Source organism: Manacus vitellinus, unplaced genomic scaffold, assembly GCF_001715985.3.
Source record: "Manacus vitellinus isolate BGI_N305 unplaced genomic scaffold, ASM171598v3 scaffold_2_pilon, whole genome shotgun sequence".
Lineage (NCBI taxonomy): Eukaryota > Metazoa > Chordata > Aves > Passeriformes > Pipridae > Manacus > Manacus vitellinus.
In genome coordinates, this window is record NW_021940208.1 from 6,957,682 (window position 1) to 6,985,124 (window position 27,443).

The 27,443-nt window shown below is 41.4% G+C and overlaps 1 protein-coding gene across 1 annotated transcript in view; it reads left to right on the forward strand.

Annotated features, from left to right (window-relative positions):
- The first annotated feature begins 3,749 nt into the window (after positions 1-3,749).
- The window catches only part of HEPHL1 (hephaestin like 1), a 33,118-nt gene continuing 9,424 nt past the window's right edge, over positions 3,750-27,443 (forward strand). Inside the window, exons 1-12 of the mRNA XM_018071025.1 lie at positions 3,750-3,919; positions 12,359-12,603; positions 13,342-13,554; positions 15,331-15,510; positions 16,489-16,743; positions 17,710-17,878; positions 18,564-18,700; positions 18,859-18,990; positions 21,689-21,900; positions 22,317-22,467; positions 23,691-23,903; positions 26,526-26,739. Coding sequence (XP_017926514.1) covers positions 3,750-3,919; positions 12,359-12,603; positions 13,342-13,554; positions 15,331-15,510; positions 16,489-16,743; positions 17,710-17,878; positions 18,564-18,700; positions 18,859-18,990; positions 21,689-21,900; positions 22,317-22,467; positions 23,691-23,903; positions 26,526-26,739 — 2,291 coding nt within the window. The remainder of the gene's footprint in view (positions 3,920-12,358; positions 12,604-13,341; positions 13,555-15,330; positions 15,511-16,488; positions 16,744-17,709; positions 17,879-18,563; positions 18,701-18,858; positions 18,991-21,688; positions 21,901-22,316; positions 22,468-23,690; positions 23,904-26,525; positions 26,740-27,443) is intronic.

Below are 27,443 nucleotides of genomic sequence, written 5' to 3' on the forward strand. Positions count from 1 at the left end.
GACTTTTGTATTTAGTATGTGTTCATGACTGGACAGCATAGGAAAACTGATGAAGGGAGAGGATGTCTTGATTAAAAGAGTGATGTGAAATTTATGAGGGTACAGCTGAGTTCCCAGATGTACCACGGGTACTCTTTGTCACCTTGGGATGGTCACTACAGGCACAGCTCCAGGGTTGGTGGCAATACCAGCTGAGGGCAATTTTATGCTGGAAATAGACAAATTCCCAAACCTGGATTGCAATGGACACACAAACCAACACAGCAGAGGGACCAGGAAGGGACACCTATGACTGGGAATTCTAATGCTATCAAGAAGAAGCAGAGGGAACAGAGTAAACAATCTGCATGAACATCAACTCATACTCTATTCAATGCAAGCTGGGCTTCAGTAGTAGGCAGTCTTTTGTGGGCTGCCTGATTTCATGGAACTGATCAAGAGTAGCTTATCTAGAATCTCTCTTTATAAATTTTTTGGCAATTACAAGGTTACCTTAAGTATTGTAGTTAAATCACTAACATTAGTTGGCACAAGTCTGGTCTTTAGTGCATTAACTTAAGATAATTGTTTCAATCATTCCTATTGTACTTGAAAAGAGAGGTCTATTGGTGATGTTTCAGGGCTCATTCACAAACTGGTACTCAAAATGTTCACCCTTCAGACCTATGAGCATTGCTTCTCATTACAAAATTTTGAAACCCAGCCATACTCTAATTTTAGCCTTCAGAGGGACAGAAAGAGGAACCAGTACCCAACCCCTTTGCTGAAAGGATCCTGAACAAAGTGACAAACTTAATCCCATTACCTCACCGCTGGAGGGGAGCTTCCCAGAAATTTTCCTGATGCAAGGGCAGAACAGCTATTCTTTCATCTTTTTCTGAGTCACGCCCACAGCACCTCTCCGGAATGTAAATGTGCCTGGGTTTAATGATGTGACAAGGTAATTAAGTGTTAATGTGTGGACGCAAAGGGTACACAAGTTGCCAGATCTAGTAAGTGCCAAAGCCAAGCTAAGGCGTTTACCAGATTTACAACATATTACTGATATAGGGTGGTAATGCCCGCACATTATTTCAGTTACATAAATAAATTTTATAGTAATAGACAAATAAATTAACTTCATATTTGAATTTTAAATAGTTATTCTAAGAAGAAAGCTACCAGGACCCAATCCTGCGTGCATGACAAGCAATAGAAAAACTAGGACATAGCACTATTATTATTTAAATTACTATAATGCAGTCAAGTGCCAGCTCAGAGTTGAACACTCCCCCTTCCTAGTCCCCTATAGCTTGATGCTCTTGAGTTATATGAGTCCGTATATACAGAAATTTAGTTAAACATAGAACAAAATTCTTTAGTTACACAAAAGCAGACAGGAGGTCACAACAAAATGGTCTGGATGAAATTGCCCTGTACCTTAGTCCTTAAATATCTCTAATGCCATGCGAGTGGCTGATTTAAGCAATTGAACTCCACACAATATTGTTCAAAGTGCACTTTACCCTATAAATAAACATATTTTCTATTCAAATGCAAAATGCTTATTATTTTATGACAATGAATATTTGCATTACACAGGTACCCTGTTCTGCGTTCTGTAAACTCAGGTGCTAGAGTGACAGGACATGAAGTCTGTAGCTTCCCTGACCTCAGGATAGCTACTCCGGGCAGTGGAAGTATTCTCTGCCGGAGGGTCCCAGGCCCTGTGCAAAGACAACAATGGGGTCCTGTTAACCTTCAAGCATCACCTTGACTTTTTCACAGCTTCATAGCCCACCAGCTGGCCTGTGTGTCCCAACCAGAGCCATGTTTGATGTCTATGCCACCAGCTGGAAAAGCTCTGCCTGTCCTGAAGTCATTGTCTTTTCTTTTGCTTTCTAATTATGCCTTTTAGAATCACAGTACTTTTAGTTGTTATCCTTCGAGTAACACAACAAAGTGACACAACAAAGCATTAGACATGAAAGACAGTTTTTAAGTATCAGTGTTTTGGAAGAGAAGATACAGACTGACATGAGAAGCCAAGAAGCTGGGCAGCATGTGGTTTGCAGCCAAAGAGTAAAGAGACAAGCAAGGTATCCAAGACTATCAGGAAGACTGCAGGTGCAGAGGATCAGGAACTCTGTTTGTACAACATCTATATTGTCCTGTCACCTCTCCTCCTTCTCATTGTTCATCAATTAACTGACATGTGAAAATGAACATCAGCATGTATCAAGGAGAGAAGCTTTCAGCTGAGGGACTCCTGTTTTACAGCTGTGTCAAGCCAAGCATTTGCAATTGTCTGACTGTATCCTTACCCATGCATACTGGGCTTTCGGTCCTCATAGCTCAAGAGATACCTGAACCAACCAAAAGCTTCTTTAGCAAAATACTCTGTGTGTCTGTGTGCCTTGTCTCTTAATGTAGATGAGATCTATCATGGCTGAAGACTGGGCTGCTGTGAACCTCACCTGTTTTTTGAGTTATTCTCTGTGTGACTTCAGAGGCACCTGCACACCAGAAATGGAGAGAGGTGTTCAGCACAGCTGACTGTGGTGTAGGCATGGCTGTTGCATGCCAGGAGGTGAACCTCACATGACTGCCACATAAAACCTCATTCACATCACTGAGCTATGTCTTAGCTGACAGCATTAAACCTGTGACTACCAAATCCATTTGTGAAGCCTCTTGAACCCCTAGCCATGAGTTACCATTTAAGAGGATGAGGTCAGATAGTTCTGGAGCTGAAAGGGGAATTTCACAATTGTTAAAGCTTACAATGAGTCTCGAGAACTGTATTCCAAACCTGCAAGTTTTTTATACCTTTATTTAGTTAAAAATTAGAAAGAGAGTGGTATGATTTTGCAAAATGTCTTGCCACCTAGGTGATATTTTTTGGGATGTTTCCTAAGTGGTTTAGAATATCCTATCCCATCAAGTATAGGTTTACACTGGGCTTTGCCAAGACAGTAACACAGATATCCTCTTAGAGGAAGTTAAACTATAAAGGGAGGGACTGATTTTCTAGACAACTACATGTGCATGTTAATTACCAAGGTTAATAAAGGGGTTATCTTTGTGTGCCTCAATTCTTAGGTGTCCAAATGAAAAGACTTTATAAGAGCTCTAATTTCCAGAAATGTTTGTAAAAAGAGGCATCATTTTGGCCTAAATGGAATATATTCAGATCACTTGCAATCTTAATAAATGGATCAGAAAATCCTAGAAATTGGAGAAGTCCTCGCCAATGCTTTTTCTCTCTCTGATAATGATGGATTACAGCTTAGTGTTATGCCATTGAAAAAAACCCCAAACAATGAAGGTGGCAAGATGCTAGCTTTAGAAATATCAGACATGATAAAGAAGTTAAAATAAAATTTTTTTAAAAAGGGTTTTTACAGAGGTGTCAAAACCACGATCTACCTCAATATGTCATATCACCTAGTCTAGAAAAGAGGACAAAAGAGCATCCAAACTTCTAAAAACCAGCGACTGGCTCTAGCTTGGGCAGGTAAGTGAGCAATTTATGCACTCACCAAAGCATTGGCAAAGGTCCTGCCATGACAGCAAACTCCTGCCTAGCCCTGCTCTGCATAGCCGAGCTCTCTACCTATCCGAGTCCTAACCTGCTGAAAAGGAGGAGCTTTGCTCTGTCCCTTCCTTACTTATAACTTGTTGAGAGCTGGGAGGGAGGGAGGGGTGAGCTCCCTGTGGTGCATCCTGCTGCTGCCTGCCCGCTGCCAACCTTGCAGTCACCACCACAAATGTCTCCTGAGCAGCGTGGTGGCTGCCTCTGCACCCTGGGGTTCCTCTGGCTGCTTGCAGTGGTAGAAGCAAAGACCAGAACATACTACTTGGGAATTGTGGAAGAGAACTGGGACTATGCACCATCTGGGAAAAATCTGATCACTGGACAAAGCCTCTTAGAGGACAAGTAAGTGACTGGAGGCTTCGATAAGCTGAAGGTGTATCAACAGCTTTAAACAAAATCGGTTAACATGGTTAATATTGCTGAAAATGTTGTAAGATGGCTTTTTTTTTCTTGGTTTTATTCTAATGACATTGTCATAGTTGGGATTTCAGCTTTGAGGCAAGAGTAGACTTTGATAGACTTCTCTTCCATCACGGTTGATTAAGCAAGGTGATAGTAAATGTGCATTTGAAGGGGATGTTAAGGAACTGATATTTGTCAAGAAAGCATCAAGTAGCGGACTTAAAATCCCCTGTGTGTCTTTCATGAAGAGGCAGGTATTTCTGGGATATCCAAAAGCAAACCCCAACTTTGCTATAATCAAACACAGCATCTTCCAATAAGACACAAAAGTCTGTTTAACTGCCAAAAGATTCTAAGTTTTCTCCCTGTGAGATGATAACATTTGGGGAACTTGGTATGATATTGTGAAATGTGTACAGTACCTATGAATGAGATACAAGTCCCTATATCCCTGAAATGTATACAGCTTTGGGGACCTCCATTTAGAAAATCTATTTGATAAATGCTTATATATAAAACAGTGAACGGTCAGACAGAATTCCTGGTGATCACCAGAACTGAAAATGGAGAGCCTAGGTAAGCACTGTGATGAACTGTGCCTTGGCCAGTGGAAAACAGGTGTCTGCTCTTATGTCTGTACTTCTGGGGTTGGCTGTGTGTTCCTCCCACACCTGGACATTAGATGGAGGTAGAACTGATCCTTGGTGTCTCTCTAAAGAATAATTTGGGGTGGAAGGGACCTTTAAAGGTCATTTAGTCCCTGTCCCCTGCCATGATCAGAGACACCTTCAACTAGATCAGATTGCTCAGAGCCATTTCCAACCTGACCTTAAATGTTTCCAGGGATAGGGCATCCACCACCTCTGTGGGCAGTGTGTGCCAGTGTTTTACCACCCTCATTGAGAAAAACTTTTTCCTTATATCTAATCTAAATTGACTCTCTTTTAGTTTAAAACCATTACCTTGTACAGCATGGGTTTCAAGCATGTGTGGGAATATTTGTAATATTTCATTGATATCTTCGGCATGATAGATATAGTTTGGAGGTCCTTCCTCTGAATCTAGACTTGGGATTGAGGTGGGAACTGTGAGTGAGTGAGGAGTTCCTGGTGCCCATACCAGATCTGGAAGCACACTGGGAGCTGGATGGTGCACTCCAGGAGTTAGAAATGGAAATGTCCTTTCTGACTTTTCAGGAAATCTCAAGCAATGCTGGACTTTTCTCTACTGGCCAATAATTTTTGAATCACTCTCAGCTGTATTTCATAAAGAAAATTATTTTGCCACAAGCAGGAGGTAATAAAGAGTTTTATTTTTCAACACAAGTTTATGATTATACTTTTAATAAATAAAGGTCCAAGTCAGTAAGTGTTAACCTTTATAGGGAGAATTCAGGAGAATAGTTTGTTCCAAGCCCATGAAAACAAGCATTTCTGGCAAGGTTATTCCTCATTTGTGTTAAATTCTTGAATTTCTCACTTTCCTACTCTTTATAGCAGAGGGTAACTTTCTCTACTCACTAAACCAGAAGACCTCTCACTATATAATAGTAAATCCAGTCCAATACACTAGACAGATTAGAACTTGTTCTGTAAATTGTATTTCTGAGGTTGTCTGCACTTTGTGTTCCCTGAACATCAAGTAGCACATTTACTTTTAAGTCTGTGACACAAATGCAATGCCTTTCACAAAATGGCAAGACAGGGAGGGAAGATAGCTTGTGTCTTCAGTCATCACTGTAATGTAATAATTACAGAATGCTAATTCCAAAGGATTTACCCACAGAGGATTTTAATGTGGAGTACACATTCAAGGCTGAGGAACTGTTTGCCATGAACTCCCTTCATGCAGAATAATTAAGTGATTCTTGTTATTATTTTATTCCATTTTCAAATTGTATTGACTTGAGCCAGAATGAAGTGCTTTATTCTGGAATAATAGTGTGTCTGCATAAGCATGTGGGTTAAATACTGAACCAGTAATAACTATTTTGACTATTCAGTTCTTTAGGATAACCTCTAATGTAAATTTAAAGTAGCATACTAATGGGCTACTTTTCAGCTAATTAATTGGTTCCTATGGATGTTATAAAAAATGTAGTTCTATAAGCAAAGTTTAAAGATTATTTCCCAGGTACTGACAGGGATACATTTTAAGCCAGCTGTGTTCTGCAAGCAGCAACGCTGTGCTCGCTGAGCCTAGCACTTCTCACGTTGTGATGCATCCTCATAGCACCCATCTGATGGGGCACTATCCCAGTTTTATTGTGAGGCAAGTGAAGATAAAGAGGTTGCAGACAAACTGATTATCTTTAAAAGAATTGGTGCATACACATAAAGGAATGCACCCTTTGATTCCCTAGCAAGCCCACAGAGATATAATCAAAAACACTTATTCTTCAGTACTTAATGAAAATCCTGAATTAGCAAGTTTGCAATGGAAAGTGTTACGTTACCTGGATCAGATAGTGACATTAAAGAGATGATTTTCAATGTTGTTATGCCAAAGTCAATAATATCTTCCTCAACCTTCAGTATTTAGGAATAAAGAGGATAAAGGAGGCTTCAGTAGCTGAGGCATGGGGCTGGAAATCAAGTGAGCTGATTCTGGCACCAAACACAGCTATGCCACTCAGTTCCTGCTGTGCTGGTGCTGAGTGAGCTGCCTCTGGAGCCAGGAATCCTAGTGCTGCATCAGAACCTCCATGGGTGTGAGCTGAAAAGGCTGGCTCTCCCCAGAGCTGATTAGCCCAAACCCAGCCCTGTGTTAGCATAACTATTCTACTTGGATGATAATTTTTATTATGCCTTGTCTTACTGCAGTGCTCAAGGGCCAGTCTACTGCTTGCACAGAACAAGTATCACAAGTATCTTGCTGCACATCAGTACTTTTTATGTAAAGAGAATAATGAGACTGTTCACCTCTTCCTTTTGTTTTGTCTAATTGAGGCCTTAAGCTGTTCTACTAATTCTCATAATTTGGAGTGTTATGAATGAAACAAAGAAATTTCATTCTCTGTTATCCCTTCAAAATTAAATTTACACTTTCTGAAGCACAAGGGCCTTTGGAAGTTGCAGATCCTAATTATGGCCACTGGGCATAGGTGAGCTAAGAAGGTGTTCAGCATCCCTTCCCACCTGATATAACTGGTAAAAGAGTTTGCATCATTAAACCATGCTGGACTGGACACACAAGGTACAAGGTGCTGTCAGTGCTGCTGGATGTGCTGCAGACTTTGTGAGTTAGGGCATGGGTATTACTGCAGTAGGAGGGTGAGTTTGGATGTTACCTGTTCCCTTTAATGGTCACATGGGAAATGACCTTTCAAAAGGAAAATACACCTAGGTGTTGTGTCTTGACATGTATGAGTCATTCTCTCCCTACTGTAGCTCAGCCTTCAGGATTAAAGTTTAGTTGATAATCCCTTTAAATTAATTTGATACTAGTTTATACTATGGACACTTAAATCTTGCTCTGCTGGTGGTAGAGGTTAGTAAGATTTGCCTGATGTAACAGCTCATCCCTTTTCTTTAGAACACCAATTCTACATTTATCTGGGCCAAGTCTTGCACGTACCAACACTAACGGGTGTTTTTTGTTACCACAGCATCAAACATGTTTTGAGCAATTTGCCTATGAGGAGATCCCACCCAGCCAAATGACGGTGAAACTGTCGTCACAGATGCTAAACTAATGGCTGAGTCATTATGTGGCCAAGTAACCCAATTGCAACAGCAGAGATGATCATTGTGGGAAGGGTCAACATCAAAAGGGCATTGGAGGTGAAATCCTGGCTCTAATGAAGCCTGAGAGGACTTTTATTATTGAATTCAGGGGAAGTACAAGTTTATTGTAGGAGAGAAGCCACCATCCCACACCAGTGTCACCTCAGAGCTTCATCTAAGATTTTATGAATTTGATTGACCTTTTCCCTGGCTCATGTGGGTCAGAAAAAGCCTAAAACATTGTTTGAGGACTCTGTATCTCTCTCTTTTGAGGATACACAACTTACTTTGTTGTTTGATGCTTTGCGGCCAGGGCACCATCTACAAAGGTGAGTTGGCACCACCAGTCCCCCTCCACTGGCTATTCCTCAAGAACAGACACTGCACTGGCCTTAGCGAGGGAGTCATGGTTTGGCAGACAGTTACCCTAAACAGATTATATGACCCAGGGCTTAAAATGGTAGGGGCAGTCTGGAGCCATGGGAACTATCCCTGCTTAATTCAACCACAGGAAAAATCTGGAACTCTGAGGTAAAAAAGATGTTATAAACTCAGTCATTGAGTATATGAAGAGGATAGAGAGTAAGGAAGGTTTCACCACCAACACATTTTAGGGAATAAACCCATGAAGATACTTGTTTAAATGTTTGCCAGTGTAAAATCTGTGGAACTTTAGTGGAACAATAAAAATAAAAGGAAGTTTTCATTTGCCTACAGTTTCACCCAGGACTGTACAGCAGCTATTGGCAATGTTAACTACAGGAAAAAATTTGGGAGTCCATATCTGCTAGTTATTCTGAATGCTGATTTTTTGGCACTCAGTGGTGATTACAGCAGCAAACAAACTCAGAAGCCTTCAAAATTCTATTAGAGAGGATCTGTCTCCAGGCTACTAGGGAGCTGTTTACTTGACTATGCACACTATAACACAGTACTGGTGTAAGCACCTCTTGGAAAACATAACATCTGTTAGGCTGTAACCTTAAGATCAAAGATAACATAAACATGGTAAAAATCATGGCAAAACACTTCTTCTGTGTGGTGAAAGAAATAAGTGGAGAAATTACACTTCACTCATGATCCTGTCCTAAATCATGATCCTTACTGGACACAGCAGATTGTCTGCATTTCTAGTCTTGAAGTAGAATCTATGTGACACTCTTGTTTTACTCCTTCTCTCATTTGGAAGAGACTTACTGTTCATCATTGCAGGGACATGGATGTCTGTAATTATGTTAACACTTATTTTAAGGAATTAGAGTTAATTCCATATTAATAACTCACGGTTCCATTCATTTGCATTGCCACCTTTCCTTGGATGTTAGGAAATACTGAGAGTGGTCAGGCAGCAAAATGAAACCAGGCACAAAAATAAAGGCAGGATTGCACGGCTTTCTTAGTTTGAACAAGATTATGCCCTAATTTGCAAGCCTGCTTATCTCTGTATGTAACCTCAAGACTGCCCTGACTAGAGGAGATGAAGGAGGGAATTCAGGAAACTTTCATGGGTACAGCCCCAGAGGATGGAGTATTGCCCTTTGCTATCAGGAGTGGAGCTGGCAGAGCATTATGTGCAGGCTGACGACTGAGCTGGAGGGAGATAGTTAAAATTTAGAGCAGCAGTTCTTACATCTGCACAAGACCAGAAAGATGGAAGTGGTTCAGGCAGTGATATCACAAAATCACTGGGAGGATGAAACAGTTTGCAGTGAGCAGGGAAGTATGAAGAGGGAGGGAGAAGGTTTGTCTTCTTGTGACAAGAGAGGAATTACGGATAAGAAACCTTTTGGCGCGAGCTCCAACGTGGGTATTCCAGTGATCCTTGCAGGTCCCTTCCAACTCAGAATATTCTGTGATTCTCTGATTCTGCAAAGGACTTTAAGCACTGTAATGTGCAGCACAATATACCTGTAAAGAAGCACAGACCTACCAGCTACTTGCAATGCTGAGGTGGGCACCCAAAATCCTCCTGGATGAAATGGGGTAGCCTGGGCACCTAGAGCGGGACTAACAACCACCAGTGAGCCCTGTTCTCAGGTACTGAGGGCAAACAAATGGATGTGCTGAAAATACACGTCTCTGTGCATACAGAGCATCACCTACACTGTGAGTGCTGCAGCTGATACCTATTGCACTGACAGTGGGCTCTGCAGCTCCAAACAAGGGGATCGTTTGAATAGGCCCCTTTCAGAAAACTGCCACTAAAAAGGCTTCTTTTCCTGCCTCCTAGATGGCTTTAAGTAGGAGACAAGCAAAGATCCAGATATTATAGCATGGCTTTATACGAGAAAGTCTCCAGTGCTTAAGCCTAGAGGATTTTCTTAGGGTGATTTCTTGAACTTCAGTAATTAACTGGATGTTGGAATCCCTGATCTATGCATTTAAAAGAGCTAGGCTCATGTCAAGCATCAAACAAAGCCTCACCAAGCAGTGCATTTTTCTGGGGTACGATTCTCCTTCTTCAGGAGAGACAATGTGTCCCAGGTGTGATATGGGAGAGTGTGCAAAATTGTCTGGCACGAAAGCCAAGGGCATAAAGACACTGTCACCATGGGGAAAGTATGGTGCCATTGCAGCATCTCATTAAAATATTGGTTGCTGATGAAATTGGAAAAAAAATCTCTCCTGAAAATAGGGACTTTTCAAAAAAATCTATTAGATATTTTTCTAAAGAAAATTTCTTATAAATAGTTAAAAAAATCAATTCATAATTCGAATTAAGGCATAGCCACATGAATATGTTGCCATGAGGTAAGGAAGCATGTGCATTTACACTGAACTCCTACTGACACTATTTATTACTCTATGGTAAAGACTTTGTAGTAGCTCTTCCCCCCAGGCAGCGGAAGGTATCTTCTCCTTGATGAATGCAGTGTGACTTGCCAGGTCTTGCTATGTGCACAGACAGTTACCACAGACCTGTTAGTTCACTGAAAATCCAGATTTCTTGGCAACTCATTCCTTAACTGTGCTTTTGGGGTGTATTTATGTGACATATGTTTTTCTGTGAAGAAGCAGACTGAGAAGCTTCTGTCCCTTCCCCGCCATCCCCATCGACTGTTTCTGCCACAGCGGTATCATTGGCAGTGTTTCAGTTTGTGCCAAAGCTTGTGGCTTGTTATAAAACTCATGTTTTAAATGAAAAAATATTCTTTTTGGAGGCTTTTATATCTGAATCAATTCAAGGGCCTGTTTTAGACAGTGACAATGGAGATGCAATGACCACATGGGGGATGTTGTGAGTTATGGTGTCCTAGAAATCATAGAATCATAGAATGGTTTGGGTAGCAGGAGTAGTGTATCTTATGGTGAAGAGCTTACAGCAAATCATACCTTTCAACTCATGCAATATCCACCACTTAGGTTACTGGCACTTCACAAAAGCATCTAAAAAAAATTGATTAAGCAGGTGAACTGACCAGTCTCAAAAACTCACAATGAATATAAAATTGCTGTATTTCTGCCAGTGATACTTCAGGAAAATTTAGTTCAGCTTTTTTTATGAGTTTGTTAGGAACCATGAAAGTTCAAAAAATCTTCAGGGAATGAAAAAGCTCATGGAGCAGTCAACTACAGTGAAGTTGGTTATACAATCCGCTGCTGGTTGTGTAGCAAAGCATTTCATTTCTGCCCTCATTGTGTGGGATAATTAGGGATTATCAACTGTAACCTGGAGAGAAGCAAAAAATGGATTTTATATCATCACAGTTGGGATGAACATGGGTTACGAGTATGACGCTGTAATTAAAAGGAAAAAACTATTTCCCAGTTGTGTGAGAAATATTGACTGGGAACACCTCTGGCCCTAGCTAGAACATTATGTACCTATTGTGTGAGTTCTTATGTTTAGACTTCAAAAGACATAGGGAAATACTGGTTTTCAAAAAAGAGCTTTGGGAAAGATTTGTGGCATAAAGAATGTCAGTGTACTTGGTTTGTCCAGAAGAAAGGTAGGAGGCAATTTAGTCAATTAATTAAAACTTATGCAGGTGTCTGCATAGAAAAGAAGTTCTTGATGGCATGTCACTCCTTTGATCTGAGAGAGGGCTTGATGGAAACCAGTTGGAGTGTGGAGCTGGATGATATTAGACTGCAAATACAATTCAGGTTTCGAAGGAAGCAGGTATTTAAAAGCTATATGTTAACCACTGACCATATGGTGGGTTCTCCATCACTTGAAGTTGCTATAAACACAGACTCTGGAATGTAGAAATTATGCGTTTCATGCAAAACACATTTAATGTTATTCTTCCAGGGAATTAAACTATCTGATTAGAATTGCTCTTATTGACTTTTGAAAAAACTTAATTTGAGTTTCTTTTCCTACTGAACAGTCATGCTTTCAGAGGTGAGGTTTCAAACCTTCAAAAGAGGGAGAAGCTGCTAAAACTGTACAGAAGGTCTTGAGTGGCCAGTCCTCAATGAAGACTTGTAGCAACTGTGCTAAAGACCAGACCTGCAAGTATAAGGTTGTTATTGTACAGAAAGGGGCTTGGACCCTGCTAGTCCTGTTCAGATTTACTCCTTAGCTCTAATTCCACCAGCTGCGTGGCCTATGCAGGGAACAGTTTATCTTCACTGTAAGCACCAGTTATTTGATCAATTCTTAAGTGAGGTTTATTGTCTCTAAATTATTTTCTCTTCCCAACACTAGGTTCGCAAGTGTGTATGCGACAAGAGGAGCCAACCGAATAGGACGTGTGTACAAAAAGGCTATTTTTAGGCAATTCACAGATGACACTTACTCCCAAGAGATCCCCAAAGCAGCATGGCTGGGATTCCTTGGGCCAGTCCTGAAGGCAGAAGAAGAGGATGTCTTTATCATCCATCTAAAAAACTTTGCTTCCCGCCCATACTCTGTGCATCCACATGGGGTCTTCTATGACAAGGACTCTGAAGGTAAACGCTCGTTTGCCTTTTCCTCTCTTTTCCTCCTGGAGTGACTTGTATCATGGCTAAAAGTCTGTTTAAGTATTTCTTGTTATGGACGTTGACATCAGAGTACTTGAGATCACTAAAACCAGGAACAGCCTCATCTCTTAAAACTTTTTAGCACAAACTTTCGATATTTGGGATAAATCCAGTACTGAAACAGGTTAGATGGGTCTTTGTTCCGGAATTATTTTTCTGAATTGTAGGTAACCAAAACATCTTCCCTCCTTCCTTTTACATATTTAGTCTATTTGAATGCATGGAGTTCTTGCAACTAAATGTTTTCCTCTCTTTTGGGTTATAACAGGCATGATATAGTTTTCAGAATCCCAAACCTATGTATGTATATCTTTGTTAGAGGATTGTGTGGATTTGCCTACATTCAGTACCCTCATCAGTTTTCCATGAGAAGATATATAATGTTAGCTGACAAAATGTGCAGATGACTGATGAAAATAAAGAAACAAGAAAAAAATAGAGCATTTTTAAAGCCTTTTCTACTGATAAAACACGGATTTTAACTCTCAATATTTTTGTGATGAGATCGCCAGGAATATTGAGTTTTTTCACAATGTCTCAGTGATTCTGTGTTTGAGTGCTGTTATTATTTTATAAACAAGTGTTAAATAGAATAAATTACACATTTATTTAACAAAATCAGTTAAGGAGGGGCTAAAAGCTTCCTTTTTTCTTTTTACATATTAGGAGCACTTTACCCTGATGGAACCGGTGGTAAAAGCAAGGAGGACGACTTTGTTGTTCCTGGTGGAAATTACACATACACATGGCCAGTAAGGAAAGATTATTCCCCAACTTTGGCAGACTCAAACTGCTTGACTTGGATTTACCATTCTCACATTGACACACCAAGAGATATTGCATCTGGTTTAATTGGGCCTCTGCTGGTGTGTAAAAAAGGTACTGAGCTAGAAACACTGATAGAGCAAGCCCCTCTGCCAAGCTTGGCATCTTAACAGTCATTTTTGCTTACAGGTGTAATCATGATGGTCTAGAGTCTATCCCTACATAGCCCATAAAAAGGGGCAAGGAATAGATGGGCCATTCCAGCAGCATCCCAGGGTAGGTATTGTAGCTCTGGGACAACCCCCTTCCTGCTCCCCTTTGGCTTCATGAGAGATTTACCTCAGCTGGTGGAGGGACTGCAGCATGCTCTGTGACCATCCTGTCGTGGCTGAGACCAACTATAAATGTTCCCAAACTCGGGTAATTTCAGGAAGAACAAAGGACTCATTGCTCTGGAAATGAAATTAGGGCTGGGCAGATGACTTTGGCAACAGTGTTTACATACTTGAAAGCCCAGTATTTGTAATTATTTCCCCACACAAATCATATGTTTATTTTTGCTCAAAAGTTGTATCTTATAACCATAGGGGGGTGTGCACTGAACAGCCTGTCCTGTGTACCTTATAGCCTGCTAATGTTTTGCTGGAGACATCATCTACCAGCCCTCTCCCCTTGATCAGCTGAGCCATTGCCACCTCTGTCTCTGGGCATGTAAAACTATGCCCCTTCTTTCCAGTAACTCCCATAGTACAAAATCAGCCCAGATTTTATGTACAGAACATCTAAGTGAAGCAGGTTTTACATATGAAGAAGAGAAAGACTTCAATGTGGAAAGGACAGGCCCTGTCTCCAGCTTAACTCACACAATTAAAATGTTTCTGACTTCTATTCTCTTGGAAATTTCCTTTGAAATCTGCAGAACTGCCTGAATATGTGAAACTGAGCTGATAACTACACAACAATACATGAAGCTAGGAGATAGCACATTCTAAACAATCCTAGCCTGAAAGGCCAGTGTTATCTGCATGTTTGCTGTTGAATTCATTAAGGTGGATATCTACATAATGTTACTGCTCTACTCATCCACACAGCAGTGGTGGACACAAGACTGACAGCAAGTCTCTGAGCTCTCTCCTGTAGAAGGCAGGAGAAGCAAAGGTTTTCATGGGCTCAGAGACAGACTGGACAATTAGATGAAGTTTACAGCTGCCAATGGATAATAAGACTCCTGGATATGGCCACTCCTATAGTCTCAGGTTGTTTGCCAAGTGATCCTTTGCATAATTGTATTGAACTTACCTGGAATAGATTCTATTCATCCTGCCTTCAGCCTTTTTAAATTTAAGTATCTAGTCCTAGATAGTTTGCAAGGATTCCTCATTAGTCCGTGGAGAGTGAGCCACATTTAAATGGCCTTTCTGGTGGTATGATTCAGCAGTGCTTCAATGCAACAGAAATGCAGGCTACCTTAATTCCCAGTCAAAAAGAACCCTCCCTGCTTTCTGGCTAGATCAGGCCCACAAATTAGCTCACTGTGCACAGATGCTAACTAACACTGACTGAAGGGCAGGGTTGGGTGCAGCAGGCCAAAGAGGGGGAAATGGGACAACAAATATTGACAGGTACTTGTGCTTATGTCAAAACAAAGAGGTACTGAAATATCAGCTTGAGTTACACAAGATGAACTGCCTTCTGGAGGCACTCATCTGTTCAAAGTCTGTTGGAGGGGAGTCAAGATGTCCTAGAAGAGCAAAATTAGGAGATTCATCCTGCCCTGTAGAACATGGGCAGCGCACTGTATTTCCTTGAATGCTCCAAGGTTATCTTCACTTTTAAATTCTATCCCCTCCAAGGCTTTTTTTATCACTTTCCTTTTTGTTTGCAATTTAGGAACTGCAGATGACACCACAATAGAAGGGACTGGTGCTGCTAATGCTTTTGCCCTGATGTTTAGCATTGTAGATGAAAACTTCAGCTGGTACCTCGATGAGAATATAAACACCTTCTGCTTAGAACCAGACACAGTGGACAAAGAGGATGAAGGTTTCCAGACCAGCAACCGAATGCATGGTGAGAAGGACTCTTGAGTAAATGGTGACCTACAGCAGTCAGCAGCCTCTTCACTTCAGTAGAGCTTTCTGTCGCCTGTAATGTCTCTCCTTTATCTGTGGCAGCAAGAAATGAGTCAGGATTTTGAAGTACTCTGTTGATAAAAGCCTCTCCCTAAATAAAGCATGACACACTGGTTTGCAGAAAGGAGATTTGGCTTTCATGCCCAGCTCTGCCATTTGTTTAGCATTTTATCTTAGGCAACAGATTTAAGCCATTTGTTTGTCCAGCTGTGAAAAGAGAAAAGAAAGCTGCAGAGCACTTAGAGATGTGTGTATTGGAAGAGTTCTCAAAGGACTTGTGACTGGTACAACCACTCTTGCCCTTCAGAGACCCATTGGCCAGTAGTGCTTTGTGCCATTTGGACATCTGGTGTAAGAAGTTAATTCCAGATAGTTCAGTATATTTTGGTTGTTCCAGGGAGTCTAGGAGCTAAAATACTTTGCAGAATATGAGTCTCATTCTCTGAGTGTCCTGATACATTGTCAGATGTGGAAGTTGAGGAAGAAAAAGCTGACTAGACTGATTTGACTGATATCATAATTTACAAATCTGAATTGCTTAAGCCTGGCATATAATGGCATATTTATGACTCAGCATAAGAGCAAAGAGATTTCAGCCATGCTAAATAGCTGCAGAACAAGTTAACTTCATTATCTGACCTTTTTGATTGTGACTCAGCCTTTGTAACATCTTGGTATTACCCAGGAAGTTTTTCACAGACACAGACAGAGAATTTGGGGCATTTGATCATCTAGAGCTGTAAGCTGTATGTTCAAACTGTTACTCTTCATCGAGGAGCCTGTTAGGGCCTTATTCAGTGTGAACATTCAGGCAGTTTCTTTTCTGGGCTAGGAGAGAATCATCCTTAGAAATGGGATCAAAGGCGCTTGGCACTTTTCTTTCACCTCTCATAAAGTCTCATACTTTTGTTTTTAGCTATTAATGGTTATATTTATGGCAATCTCCCCGGCTTGGAGATGTGTGCTGACACTTCCATGTCCTGGCACTTGTTTGGCATGGGAAGCGAGATAGATATCCATGCTGCTTATTTCTACGGCCACACGTTCACTAATAGAGACCAGAGAGCAGATGTCGTCGGCCTGTTCCCAGCAACGTTCATCACAGCGGAGATGACTCCCGGGAGCCCTGGGAGGTGGCTGATAACATGCCAGGTTAATGAGCACTTACGAGGTATGCTGCTATAGATCCCCCTCATCCTTTCAGAAGTTCCAGACTCTATTATGTTCGGAAAAGAAAACTGAGGGATGTTTCCAGGAAAAGCAGGGTTTGACACTTTTTTTGTGACTTTGAAGCACTTTGGAACTACTTCATCAGATAAACATCATGAATATGAGTTTAGTCACCAGTGGAAATTATACACGTTGGCCCAAATCTTTAGCTAGTATGAGTGACTCGGTTGTGTAACTCATATGAGGAAGGCTTGCTAGACTCAGCACTGTCACCACGCTTTCTACATAAACAGGAGATTTTTATGAGCAATGAGAGGAGCCTTTGTCACCACTTTTTGTTGTAGACAAGTACTTACATATTAAAAAAACCATGCCAGCTGAAGGAATTTGATGGTGATGTTGTGATACTTGTGTGGTGCGAGACCCCAAAAGCACATATCATAAAGTAGGTCTCACAGCAGTGGGCAATGTATAATTATCATAGCAGAGATAAGTTGGGAGAATTTTTACTTCTGTGAGCTTGTACATTGATTTCAGTGGGATTTGCATCAGGTAAAACAGACTTGATTCTGGCAAGCAACAAATACCTTCAGTGGAAATACCCAGCCTCTATTTCAATGAAAGTCAAGGGGAGATGATGCTATTTTGCAGACTTCTGGAGGCACTCTGGTGCCCCAAATCATTCTACCAGCCTTACACAGATTAAGAAATTGAGTAAATAAGCCAACTAATGAGTACCACTGTTGTCAGTGGGTTTCACCCATGGTATAAAGCACGACCTTGCAAAAGAAGGATGCTGGCGTCTGGCCCAGTGTAGGCAGAGAAAGTCTTTTAAAACAAAAATTTACTCTGGTAGTTATTTTCAATCCATGTAGCTCCCAGAGAGTTTTGAATGTGCATTTGTATCCATGAGATTGCTGACACTGCAGCTGGTCAGGGACTGTCTCCAGACTTTTTCTCCTCCCAGGTGGCATGGAGGCACTATATGATGTTCAGATCTGCCAAAAAAACCTGTCTCACCCTTCACCAATCAGTCATATGAGAAGATACTATATTGCTGCCGAAGAAGTGCTCTGGAATTACGGACCTGATGGTTATGATAAATTCACTGGGCAGGGTTTGAATGCCACTGGCAGGTGAGTTTTCTTGTCCTTTCCTGTTGTGCTTTGATTTCAGGAGTCTGTGTGACACTTCCCCAGTGATTCACCAGGGCTGGGATCTGCACTGTTATTAATTTTAATTGAAAGGGGCAGGGAAGAATGGATTTACACAGCCTTGCCAGGAAGTTAGATTCGTAACTGTGATGCTTGTAGTTGCTTTCTGGAAACACTTATCTTGTTCCATTAAGTACATGAAGAAAGTGACCCCAGTGAGGCACACCAAGTTCAACAGAGTTAATGACCCTTTGTCAAGACTACTCAGGCAGCTTTCACACCTACAGTCAGTGCATTTCTGAGGCACCATAACGGTAGAATTTTCCCCTCTGCTATTACTGATGAAGACAAACTGCATTACAGTGTCTCCCAGAAAAGCCAACAAGGATTAGAGACACACTGTGCACAGTTCTTGCCCTAAGGTAAGTCGATACAGATATCTCCCTGAGTAAATTGGGGTTAAACATTAAAGTCTAATGTACAATGAATGCTCATTTGTTAACTAATTCTAACTGGTAATATCTCTCTTTGTCTACTAGAAAAGTGTATGCAAACTAGTAACTTCTGGGGTCATGTCTCCTGTGTCTGGAGTAATAACTTTATCTGAAATGAAGGGTTCCATCTGAACCTCCAATTATTTAATCAGTCTGATTTGCTAATTCCACAGTGAATCTGCAACTTATTTCACACAAGGGACTGACAGAATAGGAGGACAATATTGGAAAGTTCGCTATGTGGAATACACTGATGCAACATTCAGTAAGAAGACTTGGTCAGAGGACATGAAGCACCTGGGAATACTTGGTATAGTGAATATTTTCCCCTCCTGTCACTATATCAGGTTTGAATGCAGAACCATTTGGATCCAGAGGGGAATTTAATGCTTGCAGTCTCCTCTTTTTTTGGTGGAAATATGTTAGAGAGTAGTTCTTCTAATAGCTTCCCTCACTCTCTTTTTTAAGGTCCCGTTATAAAAGCCGAAGTAGGAGATACAGTGCTGGTTACTTTTGCCAACAAAGCCAGAAGAAGCTACAGCATTATGGCCCATGGTGTAAGCTTCAGCAAGCTGTCGGAAGGTGCTCCCTACCTAGATGGTAAGTTTAGACTGTACTACTGTATCATCACATCTAGAATACCTGAGTTTAAAAATCTGCTGCTGCTCTGCAGTTTTGTCCTTTTTGTGGGTACTAAGGCATGGAAGGGATGATTTTATTAAGTTCGTTTCTACCATACCTGTCACAATCCATGGGACTCCACAGTGTGTGAATGTGTTCTTCCCCTTGGATATGTGCCAGACAAGATGTCTAACACTAGCCGAGGTCCATGTTGAACAGAAGTCACAAGCACAATCCAATTTATATTAGTTCTAATCTAATATTACTCCATTGCAATCAGTGGATGTCCTCTGGACATACTCCAGAATTATGAATCTTAGGATCTAGCATGATGGCCCTGCTGAGTCTTTAGATATAGCTATCCACTATTCTCTAATCCAGGCCAGCATTGCTCTTGCTTTACTGTTGGGATAGTCAGTGTCAAAGCCAATTTTTATCTGATTGCCCTGAAATGTGAAACAGTGATAATCCGTATTAACTCCCATAAATAGATAAACACTGAAATGGAGCATTTGAGAAAGTCTTCCTCTAATTTTATGAAAGGGCAGGAAATTTATTCCTTAAGTTTAACTATTAAATGTTAAACGGCATGTTTAATCAACAGGCATTTTTTACAGTCAGTGACAGGAAACAAATCCTTCAGAGAGTGATGAGTCCCATTTATATTTAAAACACTTATTTTAGGAGACAGTAGTTCACCCTCTGGAGATATGATTCTGTCTCCATCAACTACAGAAGTCTAGAGTTTGGATTAGGGATTGAGTTTGAGATGGCTCGATTAAGGTGAGCTGAATCCCATCCATAGCCTAGAGATAATGTTGTGATCTCTGAAAAAGTTTTTGCTGCATTTGCAGCACTGAAAAGAAAGGTAGTTTTCTTGTTGCTTAAATTGCTTTGTTTCCACCACAATACATCAAAAAGAAACTCATGGAACATAATCCCTCCTTTGAAAACTGTACTAAGAGAACCAGGTCAACATGTAAAACTCATCATACAATAAAATCAATGCAAAAGGCTTTATTAAATCATCGTGTCTAGTTGCTGACCTTGGAACTCAACAAATTTGCCAGCTGGCAAATCACAAAGAAACCCAACTGGCTTGAGTTCAGCCTTGAAGTTATCTGCACAGATCCTAATGCCACCCATGTCTGAGGTAGTTCCCCAACAGAAGAGCAGCTTCCCTCTGCTCTCACTCCTGTCGTGCTATAATTTAGCAATCTCTTGCCCTCCAACATTTCACACTTTGGCCTGGAGCAAAATCAAACAAAACCCTGCAATTCAGCAGCTGTGTGATCTGCACACCTCTGGGTGTTTTGAGAGGAACCTGACTCCAGATTCATCAATAATATTTCCGTTCCTCCTTCTCTCCTTTAACCATTGTGCCTTTGATTTCCATTATATCTATCTACAAGTGTAGAAGTCTCACAGGAGCTGTAGGTTTACACAGATAAATGATTTTTCAAAGGCTGTGCATTGTCTGAGTGCAGCCTATTCATGGGAAAATACCGTATATAAACGTGCCTGCAGATATCTACAGATGTTTGCAGACACAGGTTTTTTCAGTTCTGCCCTCAGGAAACACCCTTCCATGCTGTGTTTGACACTTGTCCAGTCTCAGAGGCTTTTTGACTCCAGATCGATGTTTTCCTTATTAAGCATTGCTGCAGGATGAGTCCAGTAGTATAAGATACTGTTGAATCAGTACTCTGCATTGCAATTTGCAGTAAATAGTATGTCTTCAAAATTAATACTGTTGTTTTCACTTTTGTCTAAGTTTTTAAGAGGATTCTCTTGCAATATTAGAGAGGAGTATTAGATCATTGTGGTGTGCTGCTGCCTGACTCATCTGACTATGATGAAAAAATCTAGCCAATGGATGCTTAAGTGTTAAACAAAATTTCTGATTTTATCTTCCTCATAGTAAAGACCAGAAAAGTTACTCTGCGTTTTTTTTTTCTACAAAGGTTGCAGGGCTGACCCCTTTTTCTGACTTTCAAGTCCCTTTTGTAAGTTCTCTCAGAGTGAATACAAACACTCCTTTACAGTGGCTAAATTACATGAGAGGTGCTACATCCACCCTTTGCATGGTAGCAGACAATGGCCTAAATCCTTTAAAAGTAGCCTTCAAAAAAAGTAACATCTGCCACTCTGTGCGGATGCTGACAAAGGATCCTGTGCATTGCTTCAAAATCAAAAAGAAACAATTATCAGGATCAGATTTGTTTAGAATTTCTAAAGACCCACAGCTACAGCTCCGCTTGCTAATGTAATTGCTTTGTTGGTGCTTAATGAAGTGCCAGAGTCTGAGTTTGTGCCACAGATAAATCTCATGATAGGGCAGGTAAGCTACAAACATTAGAGGAAGCCATTTAAGACCCAGGATGAGGTCTACTGTATTGTCTGATTGAATCCAGATAATCCACAGTAGCGTCGGAAGGTGTCTGGGTGAAGCAGCTAAACTTGTTCTTCGGGGAATGGGCTTGGTTGTCCCCATGGTACAGGACTCAGGTGAAACGTCCCCATGGCATAACTACCGAGACATCAGGATGGTGCTTGAGCTGTGGTTGAAAGTGGGAGTTTCTCCACAGAAATCAGCAGCTATGTCTTCCTGACTCCTTGTAGTCAGAAAGACAGAACCTTCCTGTAATCTTATTGCATCTCAATTTTCTCTCTGCAGGCTATATGAAGCCAGGAGCCCATGTTAAGCCAGGTGAAACCTTCACGTACAAATGGAGGGTGCCTGAAAATGGAGGTCCAACAGAGAGTGACCCACCATGCCTGACCTATCTGTACTACTCAGCCACTGATGCCGTCAAGGACACCAACTCCGGCCTCGTGGGGCCTCTGCTGGTGTGTCGGAAGAACACACTGAATCATGATGGGACACAGGTGCCAAATGTGAACATCTGCTTGTCCCTAACAGGAGGGTGGTGCACTGGGGGGGGTTCCCATATGGGCTATTTGCCCAGTTCCCCATTCAGTTTGCAGAGATTAAACAAAGGTCAGTCCTCAGGGTAAAAGCTGACCTCGGGGGAATGTTAAGAAGATGAAACTGTCATTCCTTAATATCCTGGCTTGTCCCTAGTTTTTCCATCTTTTTCATGCAATGAATGCCTTTTTTCACCCCAAGTAATGGACAATTTATTTATCCTTCTGGCTGATGGAAGAATGACAATCACTGTCTCTACACAGACTTAGTAAGAAGGCAGCTTCAGATTTTTAGGGAAAAAAAAATTTTTTAAAAAAAGAAATTCATTCTGATTGAACATACTTTTTAAAAGTCTTGGCTTCTTTTTTGGCTACAGAAAGGAATCGATAGAGAATTTTACCTCCTCTTTTCAATCTTTGATGAGAATGACAGCTGGTATCTGAACAAGAATATTGAAGCATTTACTGGAGACCCTTCAAAAGTAGATGAAAATGATGCTAATTTCAAGGAATCCAACAAAATGCACGGTATGAAATGCCTAATATCTGTTAATGATACCTTTTCTTCAATCATAATAGGAAGATGAGTTGGTTGGTTTTTTCATCATTCATAGCCAACTGCAGTGCACTGGAGAGTGAGGGGAAAAGCTGTCAATCAGCTTATGGTCAGCTCCTGGTGCCATACAGCTGGAGTACATGTTGAAACCCTAGTCATAATAGGAATGAATGCATCCACCTACCAACTATACCTGGAGAAAGAGAATAGAGTGTAGTTTTCAGATACAATACTTAGGTCTATAGAAAGACATAATGCCAGAAACAGGCATCAACTTCAGAAGAAGCCAATGTACACTAGTTTTAAATTTCTCTGATGGCCTTGGCACTGATTCAGACAATAAAGGTCCACCTGTTCTTCTCTGCCATCTCCCACTTGGGTAGTGACCACCTCTGGGAGAGGAGAGGCAAAGACTAGTGGAATGGCCAATAATATTTAAAACATCATCTCTGTATGTAAGTATCTGATTTCAGTATGGATCTCCTCCAAGGTAACCCTGACATGACAGACTTGAGCAGATCGCATAACCGGTCTTTGCTTTAGTTTTCTGAAGAGCACTGAGACATATTACATATGGTTACAAAACCCTAGGGCCTTCTGGACCCATCTATTTTATTCTTCCATTATTATGTGGATCTCATACTAAAGTTTTGTTCTGTTACAGCATCTTTCACACACTGATCTCAGCAAACATTTGAGGATTAGGGGATTTAGCCTCATAGCACCCTTGTAAAAGAAATGGATACATTTAAGAAGTAAAAGTGGAAGTCAAAGATCGAAACAACTTAAAAGGGCTCCATCAGAACTGAATTTATAACCAAGAGTCTTTGTGACTCTCTCCATAGCCTTGATGACACAGTTATACATTCTTCCAGCTGAAAGGAGGTACCTAATTTATACACTTAACTGGTGTCTGGAAGATATGCTGAAAAGCTCGGAAGAGGAGTGCTACATTACTGCAAAAGTCTATTACAAGACTTTACAGGTTAAAATCAAAAAGGTAGAAGGTCAGAGGTTATAGGAATAGCACTTATATATTAATTTGGTGTCCTCCAACACTACCTTTGCTTCACAAAATACCCCTTTAATGCTGTGACTTGCTGAGCCATGGGTCTCTTGCCAGGAAGGTGTTAGGAGGTTCTGTGTTGAGTTTCTGTGGACCTGTTGCTAACTGGGATCTTTCCTTCTCTTCCAGCTGTCAACGGCTACTTGTATGGTAATCTGCCAGGCCTGACCATGTGCAAGAATGACAAAGTGTCCTGGCACCTCATCGGGCTGGGCAGTCACTATGACATGCACGGGGTTCATTTTCAAGGGAACACCATTGACCTCAGAGGGACAACAAGGGATGGACTGGCCTTGTTTCCTCATTTATCGGGGACAGCACTGATGCAACCAGATCGTGTGGGTATGTTCATGAATTGATTTTGGTGGTGTGGCACTTGCAGATACCAGTCAGTCAAAATAACAGTTGGTGAGATGCTCTGCTCTGCATAAGGAGCCTGAAAGCATGGAGACTGTGGAGACCTGGCATAGCTGAGAATTCAGTCTGGGTTACTTTTCTGGGAAGGTGCTATAAATCAAATATCCATGTGCATCAAAGAGTGGAGGCTTCAATGACCTTGGGATGGGAAGAGCAGCAGGCAGAGAGATAGCTAAGAGGATGCTCACAGAATTTCTATAATTCTTAAAACAGGCATTTTTAGAAGAGCAAATTCACTGTTATGTGGACAGTCAGCATCATTTAAAGTGTTTTAGGACTTCAGCAATAACTTTCCAATAATAGTCAGTCTTTAGGAGTTTCTTCAGAAGCAAACACATTAAAGACACTTTTAATTCTCATGGGTAATCCAGTATTTCATACTTCAAATTAAGAAGGGGTGAATTGTTTGTGGGAGACTTAGCAAATAAGTTTCATAACCAAAACTGCAACATTTCTTTGTTTTACATTGGTGCAACTCTGTTTAAATCAAGAGAGTCATCAGAGTTGTGCAAGGCTATGCCAAGGGCCATCCTTGGCCGCAGCACCTGAGAGTTGGTATGTTGGTGTTGCATACATGCCAGGTGAGATCTCTGGTGCAGGTGTCTGTAAGACAAAAGATACTTTTCTTATGCATATCCCAAACATTTCCACCATCTGTCATGAAACTGCATTGCAGGACTCACACAAAACAACTATTCTAAGAGATTATTAATTTTTACCAGCTAACCTTCTACTGGCAATAATGGAAATTGAATTAATTATCAGATCTCTACAATCACCAATGTATGTGATTTTATTTAACTGCATGTTATTTTATCTTTTTCATCACTTTTGCCCTAGAATCACAAGGAACGGATTGAGATCCAGACTGGACAGAGCTATGTTTCTAATTTTGGTTCCATCATTGACTCACATGCAGACCAGCTGTGAAAGTGCTTTCCTCCTTCACAAAGTGCTAGCAGGTGGAGCTGTGTAGGATAACACAGTGGTCAGCTTCTGCTTGAGTAAATGGGAAAGAGAGAAGGAGAGTATAACTATTAAAATCTGCCCATGGATATGCCAAAAATGCTCCCACTATCACTGCAGCCTTTGATCATCAGAGCTACCAAAAAAACCCGAAAGGCCTATGGTGGCTTGGCCTTTTGTGGAGTTTAGCTCAATTGTTTTTACACCATATAGGTGCATATCCAGAAATGGTTATAAGCAAGCATTATTGTACAGTGTGTCTGTGTCTGAACTGCAAAGAGGCCTCCATTAGCCTGATTACACCGAACAACTGCAGGGGCTGAGTGGGAAGTCTCTTGCAGCAAAGGCTGATACAATGGCTCTGTACTCAAGAACAAGGAAACAGCATCTCTGAAACACACCCCTTGTTTCTCTATGCCTTTATTGAGTTTTGCAATGAATGCTTCCTCCTACGTCTTCTCGTGTTCCTTGTGGATATGTCTGCAACATGGGCAGCATTGGTGAAGGCTCACTAGCAATCCTGTTCCTGCTTCCAGACATCTAATCAATTGCTTTTTAGAGTTTCTTGGCTAAGCTAATCTAACTCAAATTGTTAGAGGTAGTTTAGGGTGATTTTTGAGCAAAGATGGAGCAGGCTAGTGGTTCACATGGAGCAAAATAAGGCCATGTTCTGCCAAGTCCTCCACGTGGGTCACCGGCTCGTGGAAGACTGGCTGGAAAACTCTCAGAAAAGGACCTGGGGGTGCTGGTCGACAGTGGCTGAACATGAGCCAGCAGTGAGTCCAGGTGGCCAAGAAGGCCAATGGCACCCTGGCCTGTGTCAGCAATAGTGTGGCAAGCAGGACCAGGGCAGTGATCGTTCCCCTGTACTCAACACTGGTGAGGCTGCACCTTAAATCTCGTGTTTGGTTTTGGGCCCCTCACTACAAGAGAGACATTGAGGTGCTGGAGCATGTCCAGATAAGGGCAACAGAGCTGGGGAAGAATCTGGAGAACAAGTTTGATGAGGAGGATCTGAGGGAGCTGGGGGTATTTAGTCTGAACAAAAGAAGGCTCAGGGGGAACCTTATCACTTCTCACAACTACCTGAAAGCAGGCTGTAGTGAGGTGGGGGTCAGTCTCTTCTCCCAAGGAACAAGCAATAGAACAAGAGGAAAACAGCCTCAAGTTGTGTCAGGGAAGGTTTAGATTAGATACTAGGAAAAAGTTTCTTCACAGAAGGGTTGTCAAGCACTGAAACAGTGGAACACTGAAACACTGAAACTTGCTGCCCAGGCAAGTGGTGGAGTCACCATCTCTGGAGGTATTTAAAAGACTATAGATGTGGTGCTTAGGGACTTGGTGTAGTGGTAGAATTGACAGTGCAGGGTTAATGGCTGGCTCAATGACCAGGGAGGTCTTTTCCAACCTAAAATATCCTATGATTCTATATAAACCTCCCCTTGTTTAACTTTCCATACAGTATCACAGATTAGGTTTGTCTGAGGACAGATCAGAGATGTGCACAGGGCCTAATTTGCCAAGCTTCTTTTTATTTTTTTTTAACTGATTAAATCTCATGTGCTTTTTTTTTTTTCCCAGGCACATTCAAAGTGGTTTGCAGGACTTTTGATCACTTCGTTGGTGGGATGAAACATCTCTACGAGGTCAGCAGCTGCCACAATGCCACTCGAGCCCAGCAGCAGTACGGAGCCATGAGGCTTTACTACATTGCTGCGGAGGAGGTTGAGTGGGACTACGCCTCAAATAAGAGCTCAGCACCAAAGATTTACAACATCAGCAGTAACGAGGAAAGGTACTCAAAGCAAAAAACCCTTGTGGGCATGGGACACACTCAGTGGAGGGGAAACTTTGAAACATCATTTCACAAAGCTAGCCTTGTACTTTTTAGGAGGAACTCTTTGCAGAACAAAATAACAGAAAACATATTTATAAAGTCATAGCCCCTCAGACTAGACTAGTCCATAGGCATCAGTTTCAAATGTTTTCATCTCAGTGTGTCTTGTAATACTGTTGAAGCTAAGAAGGCTTCCAACTCCCTGAATCCATGTGTGTGTTTCAGCCCTGGCTCAACCTTACAGTGATGCCCCCCAACACTCTCCTCTCCCTTACTTTTCCCAGTTTCCCCATTACAGTGGTCTGGTTTTGACATAGGAAAAACCCAGGTACCTCTCCCAGACATGAGCCCCTGTAGGCAGTGCAGATGCATGAGGGAGATGTTGAGCCTGCTTCTCTGCAGGGTAGTAACCCCTGGCTCCCCTGAAAAGGTCAGAACATAGTAACCCCTGCAAGCAAATGACAAAGTCTACACTGCACTGTGCTAAGGAATAAAAATTCTGTGCAGAAAATACCTGTTCTAGATCATATTGCTTAGGCTGGTCCTTGAGGACACTTCCGTGAAAGCGAAAAGGAACAAGGAACATATTTCAAAAATAAACCTTAAGGATCTGGGAAACTTCTCCCTGTAAAGGGGAAGAGGGTTCTGTAAAAAATATACCT